The sequence below is a fragment of the Pseudorasbora parva genome, chromosome 8, assembly GCF_024679245.1.
Source record: "Pseudorasbora parva isolate DD20220531a chromosome 8, ASM2467924v1, whole genome shotgun sequence".
Taxonomy (NCBI): Eukaryota; Metazoa; Chordata; class Actinopteri; order Cypriniformes; family Gobionidae; genus Pseudorasbora; species Pseudorasbora parva.
Genome location: NC_090179.1, coordinates 28,323,810 through 28,338,133, shown reverse-complemented (window position 1 = coordinate 28,338,133; position 14,324 = coordinate 28,323,810). Strand labels below are relative to the sequence as shown.

At 37.6% G+C, this 14,324-nt stretch overlaps 1 protein-coding gene across 1 annotated transcript in view; it reads right to left on the bottom strand.

The window, feature by feature from the left end:
- The window catches only part of pafah1b1a (platelet-activating factor acetylhydrolase 1b, regulatory subunit 1a), a 61,216-nt gene extending 46,974 nt beyond the window's left edge, over window positions 1-14,242 (bottom strand). The window contains exons 1-2 of the mRNA XM_067450626.1: window positions 14,062-14,242; window positions 4,315-4,555 (exon numbers count right to left, since the gene is read on the bottom strand). Coding sequence (XP_067306727.1) covers window positions 4,315-4,346 — 32 coding nt within the window. The 5' untranslated portion in view covers window positions 4,347-4,555; window positions 14,062-14,242. The remainder of the gene's footprint in view (window positions 1-4,314; window positions 4,556-14,061) is intronic.
- Between the last annotated feature and the right edge of the window lie 82 nt (window positions 14,243-14,324).

Sequence of the window (14,324 nt, the reverse complement as noted above, 5' to 3'; positions counted from 1 at the left end):
ATTTTTTATTTAAAATCCAAAAGTTTTTACTGAACATGGCTCGTTACTAGCCTACAGCATTTTATTCAATTAATTTATTCATATTTAGATTTAGCTCACACAAGTGGCAAAACATTTAAACATAGGTTATAGCCTAAATCACAAACATTTTAAATTAGAAACTTACAATAGGCTATTCAAAAACAGCCGACTCTCGTCTTTTCTTTCGTTTTTAAACCTTTTAAAGGAAATCCTGCAGTCTCGTTTCCTTGCTTAACTTGAGAAAAAAAGCCATGTGTTGACTTTGAAACAAGAGTAGGCCTATATTTTAAATTATACAATTTAAATAATAGCCTCCGTCAATAGCCTACCTGTTTATTTTAATGCGAACAATGTTCTGTCGTTTTAATGCAGCACCGCAGCGCAGCAAAGAATAGACTCGGTACGAAAACGATCCGTACACTGCTGCAGACGCACCGCTCCTGGAATGGACTGACGGACAGCATCCGCGTGCAGTATGAAAGCTGTCATCCGTTAACATGGGTACGGAAAAAAATACGCACCGCACACGCACTGCAGACGGAGTATGTGTGAAACGGGCTCCATCGGAACGCGTGTTCAGTGCAGCGGGCAACATACTCCCCACCGCAACCTTCTCAAACCAGCTGGTTTTCTTTATACAAAACATTTTTGGGAATAGATACCTGAATTGCATAACAATAATTGTTGTCTTAATTGTTTCTGGCCTTGTGTTTGTTTTAGCAATAAGTTCATTCGAGTAGCCTATACATTTGAGGTGATTTAATTGTTTTGCCGTTTTATTTGAGTTCTTTCATTGTGTTTTTTATTTATTAAAGCCTATTTCGTTATTTATTATTTTTAGGCTACCGTCAACCTGGTGTCACAGCCTGTCTATTTTAATAAACTATTTATTTCTGTAGCCCATACAGCGGGCAAGGGCTAAAACACATTATTAGAAAATACATTGTCTGCTGACATTTAAGTATTTCACTGCACTTTAACAAGAAATCTTAGCTTAACGGCCAGTGCAATATTTTTTGTTCATTGTTGTTCCGAAGTTAAGTCGTTTGAAATAAAGCTGCTTTTACTTTTTGACTGATTGCTCTGTTCAAATGTATAGGCTATAGCCTATAATTATAATATAGCAATTTGTTATTGTATTATTATAAGTATAAAATAAATGTACATTTATGAAAAAAAAAATGCTTTAGCCTGATGATGATGATGATGATGCCGTTTTCGCCGTGGCTTATGTGAATTTGTGAATATAGGGCTAGGTTGATCACCTTGCAATTAAATTCTGAAACTATGTGGTTTTTTCGTCTTTAAAAAAACATTTTTTTTCACTGAAGAGTAACTCATTTTTACATTTTAAAAGCGTGTGGTGTTGCACTCGCAGTATATATGCGGCACGTAGCCTGTGAGTGCAACACCACACGCTTTGATGTTGATGTGAATAGTAAGGCTAAGCAGAATAAGTACAATTAATGTAATGATGATGATAATAATAATAATAAATACGATCATAATATTTTAATTTAATAATAATTTTTATTTATTTATTATATTCATGGGGAACGAGCCAAATATCGCCTTGAAATCGCCAACAGCTTCAGCTTTCGGCGATCTCTCTGCCTATCGTCGATACACGATACTATCGTCTATCGGCACAACCCTAATATATATATATATATGGAATATAGTACAGTATTTAAAATGGTAAATGGACTGCATTTATATAGCGCTTTTATCCAAAGCGCTTTATATTTTTGCCTCACATTCACCCATTCACACACCGACGGCGATGTCAGCCATGTAAGGCGCCATCCAGCTCGTCGGGAGCAGCTGGGGTTAGGTGTCTTGCTCAAGGACACCTCGACACTTGGTCGAACCACCAACCTTCTGGTTTGTAGACAACCTACATGAACCACTGAGCCACTGCCGCCCCTAAATAATAAAAGGTGTAATAAAATAATAATAAAATAATAAATTTAATAAAAAATAAAAATAGCATACATGCATTATTATACTCTCAATTTAATTTACAGAGCCAACTATTGAAAAAGATTAATGTGTGTGACACTCACAAGACGCAAACAGGGGGCGCCGCGCCACGCCTGTTGCACGTCATTTTTCTTCTTTTTTTAATATCACGGGTTTAAAAGCGGTTTACCGCTGAACCGTGGGAATTTCTTGCTTTTCAACCGCAGTAAAAAAAAATCCATACCGTCCCAGCCCTAAATGGTAGATAATTTGAGTCGTGGCCGTGTTGTACTTATACACAGCATCCTAATGTTTGCAGTGAACTATTTCGTTTTTTTAAATCAAAATGGTCTCACGCCACACTTTGCTGTGACCTTCATAATTATTCTTTTGAAATCAAAACGGAAGATCACAGATAACCGAGTATGGTGTCAAATATTGAACCCTGGTGGTAAAATGTTTAATTGCTGCAACACAGTGAAATTAATTTAATTGCTTCAAGACTCACTACGCAATGAAACCTGCATTAGATTTTTTTTTACAGCATTTGATTAATCAATAACAAATTAACGTGACCAACAATATTCTTAACAATCAATTATCGATCGTTAATTTATCATGCCCAGGGTAAAACTGGTCAGATAAACCCAAATATTGTGTCTTTTTAGGAGACTTGGATTTGGATTAGACACTCGATTAGTTATTTTACATTGCTTTTATGACATTTATTGGATCTTTTATTCTATTTTATTCTTTTTATTTAAGACCTAGAACGCAATGCTTCCGCGAATTTAAGAATTTTTAAGGCCTTATATTTTGATTTTGAAATGTAATACTTTTTAAGACTCCGCGGGGACCCTATGTAATCGCTGCTTTGAATGATTACATAATCGTATCGCGATTAGAAATTCAAATAATTGTGCAGCCCTATCTGAAATGTTTGTAAATTACCCAAATTGGATAAAAATATGCCAATCTAGGACATATATCTATCATGGAAAACACTGCAGTGGTCACACCACATGATAATTTTAAATTCACTCAACATACAGGCAAAGAATTAGCCACCTAAACAAAACAAGCTTTTCCACATGTCCCACAAAATGTCACTATGAAATGTATAATATAATTTGTAGAAATAACCTAATACTGTTTTTTTGAGATCACACCACGACATCCAAATGTGGTAACTGCAAACCAGCCGTTAAAAAAGGTTATTTTGTTCCAAATTTGAGAGAGTTACAAACCTGCTCGCGGCTTCAATGGGTCTTTGGCAAATCAGTATATGATACAACATTAATTTGATCTAAACATAAACTCCACATTAAACTTGGCTGCTTTAAAGAAATCTATAAACATGACATGACGACTGGAGTGCTGAATTACAGAGCTGGAGCAAACATATCCAAATCTCTCTATAATCAATTGCTTTCTTGGCTGCTGTTTTTTCACCAGTGTTACTTTTTTTGTGTTTATTTTGTTATTGAGAAGAAAGTGTACAAGCACATACACATTCATCTAAACTCGGCGCTCAGTAGTACAGGTGGACGATTGATAACAGAATAACGCTCCAAACATATTTCAAACTTCTTTTTATCTCCAAGCAAAGAACACAAAAAAACTTTGCAGTGAGTAAATCAGAGCATCAACCATAACCCTCTAAAATCAACAGCCAAACAGAAAATGAGTATTTCTCACATTTTGGTCAGGATAACAAATGATAAGCTCCTGCAATCAATATCTTCATTAGATTGTTCATTGAAAGCCAAGCTACAGCCTCTCCCATGGAGGAGGGGTAAAAAGCTTTACATATAAACTTATTTAAATCTCTCCTTCATTACCTCATACTGATGATTAAACAGTCTTATCTGTCCAACTCGTGCACGTTCAAAGGTTAATTACAGTCTGTGTGGAACCTCAGAGCAGATTTATCCTCATACAACTGCAAGACAACTCAATAATCAGACCAAAGGGTAGTCTTTTTTCAGTGACTAGATTAAAACAGCACATGGAATCAATGTATCTAAAACATTTCTCACAGCGGTTACAAGCTCTTTTAAACCTATTGCAATGACTTCTATCCTGATGGGACACACATGGGTTGTTTATATCTTAGCTTTGTCTAGACCTCCTTAAGTCATCTTCTCATTGATTCCTCATGACAGTGAACCAGTGATCTTTTCAACTCTAAAACCCCCCAATAAATCCGTACTATTCTTCACTGTGGTCAAAAATGGAATGAGGTGTGAGCACTCAATGATGATATCTAACACACATTTATAAATGCATATCCTATCTTCGAGTGAGAAGAGATAAGGTTTGTGAACTTACAGCTCGTCACGTTGCCTCTGTGACAGCACCATGGTGGAGTTGGGGACGGGGCGGGGATGGGGGTCAGGTGTAGAGTGCGCAGCAACTGCTGTCTCCTTGGCAGGAGATCAGAGATAGGACGCCGGGTCCGGCTCACAGGACGGTCAGCAGCTCACCCCAAACACTTCTCCTTAAAGACTGTCTTCAGGAACAGCACACATTGACAGCCTGCAGGCATCTACCAACCAGACAGTCCTTGCATCTGTGGAGTGAAAAAAAAAGACATTTGTCATTTATAACAACAGACCACCTGGTCAGAATCAGAATGTAAATAAGCACAGTCCAAATGCGTAGTGTTCAAACAGGCTTAAGGTAACAGTGGAAATACGCTACTGACCCTGTTCCACAGACGGTAGCTTTGGGGGATAATACACATTTCATCAGGTGTTCCATCTGCTCTATTTCCCCTAGCTCACAACTCATTCTAGCCTGCATTCAGTCCACTCTATCGGCTGCCATGAGGAGCGTTTTGTTACGGACTCCTGCTGCCCCTGTTGGGAGCTCTATACACGTGTAAAAGGGACCGCTGACCCAGATTTTAACATCAACCTACTTCTGCACTCCAGTGAGATACACAGTTTGACAGCAACAAGCAGGCCTCTGAATTTCTCTCCTTTAAAAGAGATCACTGTGCAGTTAGTATGGCAAAAGTACTGCAAGTTTGCTCCAAGGTCAAATACATACTAAAGCCAAGTGCACACTACATGTCTGAAGATCACAACTGCTGGTCAACCCTGGCAATGTGGTTTGGTGTCATTCACTACCTCCAGTGATGCCATTAACGTGCTACTCAAATGGGACTACTTTTTTCCAGTAACGAGTAGGGATGTCAATTTTCACAAATTCCCATGATCGATTGTCGTTTAAATTAACGATAAATTAATCGATTAATCGTTAACCATAATACTGAAATATGCGTCTACAGCAGTGGCTTATAGCCGACAGCATGACTGGATGTGCAATGCTGCTCAAAACGCCATGTTCTTCACCAAATGAATGAGAAGGATTTTTTTTTATCTAAACAAGGGGCTATGGGATTGTAAAATTAGTCGATGTTATTTATAACTTAATTAAATTACTTATTTAATAACCAAATATAACATGTAATACAACACGAACGCCGCCTCAGATCTGTTATTCAGAATTTGTGGACGCACTTGCAAGAGCAACGTGCTGAAACGTCACCTAAACCCAGTTAATTCAAAACGATTTATTAAAATATTGTTTTCATTAATGTTATGTAATGTGACAGTCCCAATCATAGTTATTATTAGTCGTGCGTTGCTGTTTGAACTGCGCGAGCTGAAGCGGATGCGCTGAATCAACACCGGTAAGTTACACTGAAACTTTGCTAGCACGTTATTTCACTCAACAAAAAGCTTCCTATATGAGATTAATCAGATTTATATAAAGTTAACAAAATATTACAAATTATATATCTTCACAAAATGATGCGAATGGACAAGTGAACTTGAATTGAGTTGCTGATAGTCATATTCAGAATGGGAGATGCATGGTGTTCACGCGCTCTAGGAACAACGCTCTGAACACGGCACCTAAACCCGATGACTTTACAACCATTTATTAAAATAGGGTTCTCATTTCTGTTATATAATATGACTGTCCCAATCATCGTTATTATGCATTGCTCTGTATGTGCTAAACTGAATGAAAACCGGTAGCCATTACTGACTGAAGCCATTTGTTAGTGCGTTTTATTTCGCTGAAAGAAACGCATCCTATATGATTGATCACATATATAACGTCACAAAATAAATGTAATATTACAAATTACTTCAGCACAATCTGATGCGAATGCACAAGTGAACTTGAACTAAGTTACATGCGCGAGTCAGAATGCGTGACTCATGTTGTGCACGCGCTCCTAAATTATTGCTGTTTTTTTATTGTTTAATACTTATTACTAGGGATGTTAACGATTAATTGGCAATCGATTATTAATAGACGTTAATACGTTTAATTTATAGAACTTACCAATTGTTGTTTAAGCAGGGTCATGCATGTGTGTGTGCTGCTCAACTGCAAAACGTGTAAAGCAGACATGAGGAAAAATTAAGTGAGCAGGCCAGAGTTATGTTTGGAACCATTTTACAATGAATGCGGTAGTAAAGCGTGCCGGTGATCATCTTCAGCGCATACAGCTCAAACAGCAATGCACAACTAATGACTATGATTGGGACTGTCATATTAAAGAGAACAATATTGTAATAAAATGTTGTGAATTATTTGGGTTTAGTTGCCGGGTTTCATTGCATTGTTCCAGGAAGTGCACGTCCACCGCATGAGTCTGAATAGCACATAACTTACTTCAAGTTCACTAGTGCATTTGCATCGTTTTGTGCAGATATAATTTGTAATATGTTTATTTTGTATCTGATTAATCTGATATAGGATAAGTTTCTTTGAGTTAAATATCCCGCTAACAAAGTGCTCCACTTTACCATTGTTCAAACAGCAAAGCATGACTAATAATGGACACCTGCATTTAAACGCTCTGTGTATCTGTGCAAGCGCTCTGTGAAAAGCGTGACTGATGTAATTTTACAACATTTTTGTGAAGCACTGATTATGGTAGCCAATCGCAGACATATTTGATGAGTGTGTGAGCACAATGACCAGTCAGAGGTGTTTAAGATTACAGCTCAACAGCGCTCAAAGTCACATTTTTAAAAATTCAGTACTGAATCGTTACGCGATATCTTAATTTGGTATTTCTGTTGGTACTTTTGACAACACTAGTGAGCTGCTACCACAGTTCCCTAAAAACAACAGAAACTTTGCATTAGAAAATAAAGTGTAGCGCACCCGGGACTTGTTCACACTGCCAGACTCTGACCTGAAGCGAGCAACATCAGTTTTGCGGATTATTGGGTTTAAATTATCAAAAATATGTAAGTATGCACATCCTGGTAAGTATATAGGCAAACACAGTCGATTATGTCTTTATTGGCTGTGTACAGAGTTGAGCGACAAATCATGTGTAACACTAAATGTCTGTGCAGCTCTTAAAGAGCTGGACCTAACATTCTGTATGATTGAATGTTAATCAAACAACAAAAGAAAATAGAAAATCTCCCCACACTTGACTGAATAACTTTAATATATTTATTAAGAATCAGTGCATAGTTAATCACAGAGTGAATGAAAAGCAGGGCAGAAACATTCTGGCCAAGTGAGTTTTTAGGGTTACATTTTTTTTGTGGATAAAACAATGAAGAATAAGTTCCATCAAAGTTAATTTTTACAGTTTTTTGTCATTGGTATTGATTCAGTATCAGTATTGAGGTATTTTAGTCTGGTATCATATCAAAGTCATAATTTTGGTATTGTGACAACACTATTCTACATAAAAAGTATCTGCTGATATTCTTTTTGTCATGTTGGTTTACAAACGTGTACCTTTTAGTTTTACATTGTTTCAAGAGGTTGTTTACATTTATACATTTTATAGTACACCACTGAATGACAAAGTGTCAAGTTAAATTATGTTTTTAAGTAAAATTGTTAAAAATGATGGCAATAAATTTGTCAATCGATAAATTAGTCGATAGATTAATCGAAATAAAAATAGTTGTTAGTGGCAGCCCTAAAGTAAACACTACAAGCCTCTAAGAGACCTGGATCTTTTTATTGGCCTATGGTAGGGCTGCACGATTAATCGAAATCGAACCGCAATCGCGATTTGGCTTGTGTGCGATTATGAAAGCTCAAAGGCTGCGATTTTAATTAAATAAATAAATGTGTTAGCGAAGAGCGGCTCTGTGATAAAAGCTGCTTGAAAGCCAGAGGGCACCCTCGAGTGGAAAACGCCACATTTGCCTCAGAGAAGTAATGACGTTAGTTTTCCGGAAATCCATGATGTGAAGCTAACGGGGTGTAAACAGAAGATAGAGACGCTTTGACTAAACATGACGACAATAAACACGACTGCAGCAAAATATGGTGTATTTGAGTTCTTCAAGCCGTCATGGGTATTTTCATAATAATAAAGTATATTATAATGCAGTGCTGATTGAGATAGAATGCTATAAAAGAAAGCATCGTCTGCCTCACTGATGAGAAGCCACATCAGCTCACAAACACTCGACTGACGATATAAAGTGAGGTAAAACGTTATTAAACGTTGTGTTTTGTTAAACAGGTTTATGAACGCTTCAAACGCACGTTATAAGGGACTCAAACTCGCAGTCTTTCAGACGGGTATGAATTAAAGGGATCCCATGGTGTTGAGACTTGTATGGCTTAATATAACATAAACAATGTCTCTTACTGAAATATGTAGTAGAAAACCCATGAAAGATTTACATTATTTAAAAAAATCGATTTTATATTTGGACCATGGGCGGCGCCATTTTGTTTGCGTTCTAGGTTGATGACGTAGAGTGGTTGCACTACACAATCAGCTGGCGCTACCCGTAGCTATTTTTACCACAACGCAACTCGAAAATTGTTTCAGAGTTAAACAAAACCAATGAATTGCTTTGTAATTGTACTTGAAACACACTCAAACATACATGTGCACACAAACTCACCTACACAAGTCACAAACAGATCGGCGGGCGGGCGGGCACACACACTTGAGAGACTGCGCTGTCTCAATCGAGATGTTGGGCTGCTCAGTCTCCACGACAGGGGCTGAATCTGAAATCGACCCCCTATACCCTGAAATAGGGCATTATTTGAAGGGACGGCCATTTGTAGTGTTGTCCGACACCATAGTGGACATGTTCGAGTGCAGTCATTCAGTCTCACGTTGCACCGCAATAATGAGTGTACAGCCGATTTACAAACAGCTGTCCGACTTCACGCACTCGTCTTCATTCTCTCCTTCAAGTTGTATTAGTGAACAAAAGTAGCGAATGCTATGTGTCTTAAAAGTGAAAGTTTAAAGATTGAGGTTAATTCACTGAGCTTGTGCTCAAACTTTAATGCACAAACCAATCATGCATCATCACCAAAACATCCTGCCTCTCTTCCTCACGTTACCCTATCCCATCGTCCTACCTAGATATTTCCCTCTGCTGGATACATTAGGCATTACAGGTCCAAATATAAAATCGATTTTTTAAATAATGTAGATCTTTCATGGGTTTTCTACTACATAATTCAGTAAGAGACATTGTTTATGTTATATTAAGCCATACAAGTCTCAACACCATGGGATCCCTTTAAAAACTTTTGGGTAATCAATAATAAGATATTATTATCAATAATAAGAAAATAATGCTGAATGCATTTTAAAACTTAATACACTTAAAAAATTAGAAATTTGTTGGGCAATCCATGTTTTTCTTCAATGTACAGAGTTTTTCCCCCACAGTGGATGCACAAGAGGTTCATATTTCATATTAAAGACAGACTTTAAGAATAACTCCTTAGGCTTAGACCTTTCTAATGTTTTTTTAGTCTGTCTTTAGCAACGTATGCGCGCGCATTTTGGCAACAAACTGTGGCGAGAATCAGCAGCATGTCAAGCTACGTGAGCGGATTAAGCAACACAAATAAACACAAATGTACAGAATGTCCAATACAATTTTCTACATTTATTCTTATTCTTCACACAGACATACATTTATCCTTTTCCTTACATTTTATGTTGTTATTGATTCGTATGTGTCGACACTTCTGTTTAAAGTTTAATTTTGTAATGCTATAGTACTTTAATAGCAACTATGTTGCTTGCATACATTTCTCAGATGGTTATTTTGCAATTAAACTATTAATAAAATTGATAAGTACTGTGATAATTGATATGATAATCTAGGGGTGGGGGTTACATTATACACACCAGTGGCAGCCAATGTTGGGAGGTTTATTATAAATAATTAAGTTTCAAGTGCAGTATTACAAATAATTTTTTTTATGCGAGCATTTTTATGTCCTCGTTCCAATTAATGCGTTTAATCGCCTTCGTACCGCCGGTTCTTCTGAAACGGCCGTGATCCTGTCGGAATCCTATAAAACTTAAGCCCATTGGTGGAATAGTGATTAGTGCAACCGAAAACGCAACAGCCAGGCATTTTGATGCTGGGAAACCGTTTTGATAAACTTTTGGAGTTACTAACACGTTAGAACCACTATAGGGATCAACACCACTTCCGTTGCCAAAATGCGCGCGCAACTCTTTGTCTTTGATCACGTGGGCTGTAAAAGGGTCTATAGGTAACCCAGCAGTTTTTTTTTTTTTGTAAAATAAGTTTTCTGTAAAATATTACAAAAATAATAATAATAATTAGTATTAATATTATATTGTTATATTTATTCTCACATACTCTTTTTTATTTGTAATTATGAAAACGTTATTGTAATGGTAATATTTCTTATTTTTAAAAATATTATTAGCAGTAATAATAATCATAATTATTATTATTAGTCACATTAATATAAAAACAAAATGTTATATACACACACTTTTCATTTGTAAAAAATTATAATAACAATAATCGCATTTTAAATCGCAATCGCAATTTTACCCAGAATAATCGCAATTATATATTTTCCCCAAATCGTGCAGCCCTAGCCTATGGTACTACTCATGATAAACAAGGCAGCAGCACACTGAATTCTTCAACCGAGCCCTTAACACTTAACGTCATTCCACACATTTATCCACACATAAATCTGACAGGTTCAGCACTGAGCAAGAGAGACCCTAAGTTGAGACCAAAAAACAAGAGCAGTTGACTGAGTGAATTAATGTGCTTTTAAACTAAATGTTATTAAAAAGAATAAAGAGAACAGTCCTTATCAGCAATTGACCTGCTGCACCAAACATTTATCTATAAATTGCCGGAACCTAAGCACCACCTGAACTATGAACAACTCGAGCATATGCTGACAGGCTTGCCATTACAATAGATCAGATAATCACTGAAAAATACAGAGAAAATCAGCATGTCATGACAGCCTCCGTAGGTTTGCCAATCCCAGCAGCGATACACGTGATGCACACCAGACCTTTTTTTCTCTTAACAGCAAGGGCAGCCGGGACACGATGCCAGGAATGTGAATGATATGCAAAGAGCAAGAAGAGCTCTTTATCTTCCATCTCATCCCTTCTTTTTTTGGAATGTTTCGTTAAAATATGACCTGTAAAGTCACAGTAGCTTTTTCAGTCTTTGCCATGCAAAACATTAACAGCAGCTGAGGAAACCCAATTCAAGCAGACCCAGTTTACTAGTGGCATTACATTTATTGCTTCAAGAACAATTTCATATGAGAAAGAGCTTTGGGACTTCTGAAACAATAACTGTAATCTTTTAAAATTAGATTAAGGTCAGAGAAACAGGTTCAGGCCACATGTCTTAACCATACTTTGTACCAAACTGAGCCATAACATATAATCCTGGACTTTTTAGCATGTAGATAGAATCAAAACAGGCACAAGATGCTATTGATCCATCCAGCTGACCACCATCTTGAAATCTACATTTCACACATCAAACAGCAGAGCTTTTAGTTGCCATGGTGAATGCATTAATGATCCCCACTGGCAGTGAAACACATTATAGCCTCTTCTTTGGAGATGCACATCCAGTGAGCGCACCAAACCCACAAAATCAGGACTTCATGCCATGCCACGCCACCTCCATCCCAGTCATTACAAACTGCCTGTTGGGACTTCACAAACACACAATTATCCTACGTTATTTCAGCCTAGGGCTTGGAGGGGTCTCTAGCAACCATCTGTCTGTGTGCAGCCGAACCACACAACTGAGGCAAAACAGTCCAGTAATGATTACCCGTTACTGCTATAAAAAGATTAGCACTAACAAGAGCATGTTATTAAGACAAAGAATGAAACAAAAGAAATCTTGCACATGCTGCACTCTTTTTTGCTATTTTTGCTTATATGCTGTTTTTTGCTAAATGTTTATTAGTATTAAGATAATGCGAGATGTTCAACAAGGACCTAGGCTATACTAATATAACACAAATGTTGCATGATAAAATAAGTGTAATCTGTCCCCATCATCTCCTGTGTATCTAAAAAACCCAAACAGTCCTGCAAGTCTGTCATTTTAATAGATTATTTTGTTTAAGACAGATGGCAAAGGGAAACTTCCCTCTTTCTGGAATTGTGTGAGCTGGTAAAGACAGCCAGCCAATAAAGCTTGGACTAGTAATCACTTCTTACATCCCCTTGATGGAATTGCCAGGATCACAGTACATTTCCACTAAGGGAATGTTGAGTAGCAGCACATCTGAAAGGCACAGAGTTCAAAAGATGACCAGACGTGAGCTGAATATCAACTTGAGATCACAATGAAACAGTATGTAAGTTAAGTCCTCAAACAATTATTGAAGAAACAAACAGTAATACAGTAAAAACAAAGAACAAAACAAATATTAGTTTTTCATCCAAGTCTATTTACTACAGTTTTACTGTATTTTTGATTTATTCTTGTTTTTGATTGAAAGATGATTTTTATTCTCGTTTCTCATCATTAAAAAGTCTTACCAATCAAACTTTTCAACAGTATTATATATGCCATTCAGTCCGCTTCATCCAAGCCATAAAATGCGTGCAAGTCGCAGCCAGCATGACATCTGTCATGCACAACTAGGAGGAGTGTACAGCAAACTTGGCACAAAAGCTTAAACCATAACGATTAGAGTACATCCAAAGTACACAAGGTACCCCATTTAGGCTATTCAAAGCATTCACACCTTGATAAGAAACATGCATACACCTGCCTCGTCGGCATGTTTACATCTGCATGCAAGATATAGTTAGTTGGGCAGTAGCGCTGCCTACAGCGTTTGGACTGGAAAGATGACCAAATACTGCAGGAGTGATAATCACATCACAACATTACAGACCATCCATCACAGTGTCCCAACGAACGGAGCAGTATCGCGTCTGCATGCAAAGAATCAGCTGACCTACATTTGGGACCAGCTCGACACAGGTACCGGTCCGACTGGTCCAAACCTTTGGCTCAGCCCAGACAGCATGTTTTATATGCAAAGGAATTTAATAATTGCCATTTACCTCGGTGGTTTCATATAACCTTGAAGTAAACGAATAAATACGTTGTCTAGGTAACGTAAAGCATCAAATTAAGTTAAGACAACCAAGATATTTGAAATTTTGAAGCACGTTTGAATAATAAACATGTCTGTTTATTAGTTTTCGATCATATCTAACCCCAAATATGCTGTCTAGGTAGGACGTTCACTAGGTTTTGAAACACAGCCCTCGTCACCCTTATTCTCAACCGGTATGTAAAAAACGAACATATGATTGATGTAACTTTTTATGCATTTACCCAAACCAAAGTGGATACGGCAACGCCAACCCTGAATGTGACGTTTATAGATGGTAAAACAGAGATTTGTGTTGACACGGGCGTTAGCCAACTGTTGCTAGCTAACATGACATTGATGAAACGACGTGTTGATTCGCCGACAACATAACGTTACACCTCTAACAAGCAGCTTAAACTACATACCTAAGTGGATAATTTATTGTATTTATAGCAATAAATACGGCCACCCAATACACACAGTTTGCAGCTGTCGATATATTCATGACTAATGTAGAAAAAACAGAAGCTGAAGTATTCCTCCAACGGCCGCGTCCGCCATTTTGAGACACCGAGAAAAGGAGGCGCAAAAATTACATCCACAACTGCTCTTTATCTAACATAGCCGCAAAGAGAGAAACAAATGTGATGGTCTTACCCTACAGAGTTAGCGCAGAATGTTACTCCTCACAAGACGTTCGTAAGGAACGAAATACGTGTTATTTTCGTGTTGAAAAGGGGGGCTGAAGTCTCGGGGTCTGCCTCCTTGCAGCGCCGCATTCGCCTCTACACAGCACGGGAGCGCGCATGGGCTGACTTCAGCAGGCGGAGGCGCGCACGCCCTTCAATCTCACACCCTCCTTTCAAATTCTGTAGGCGTTACTTGAATAAATATTCAGCTCATCGCAGACAAATATAAAA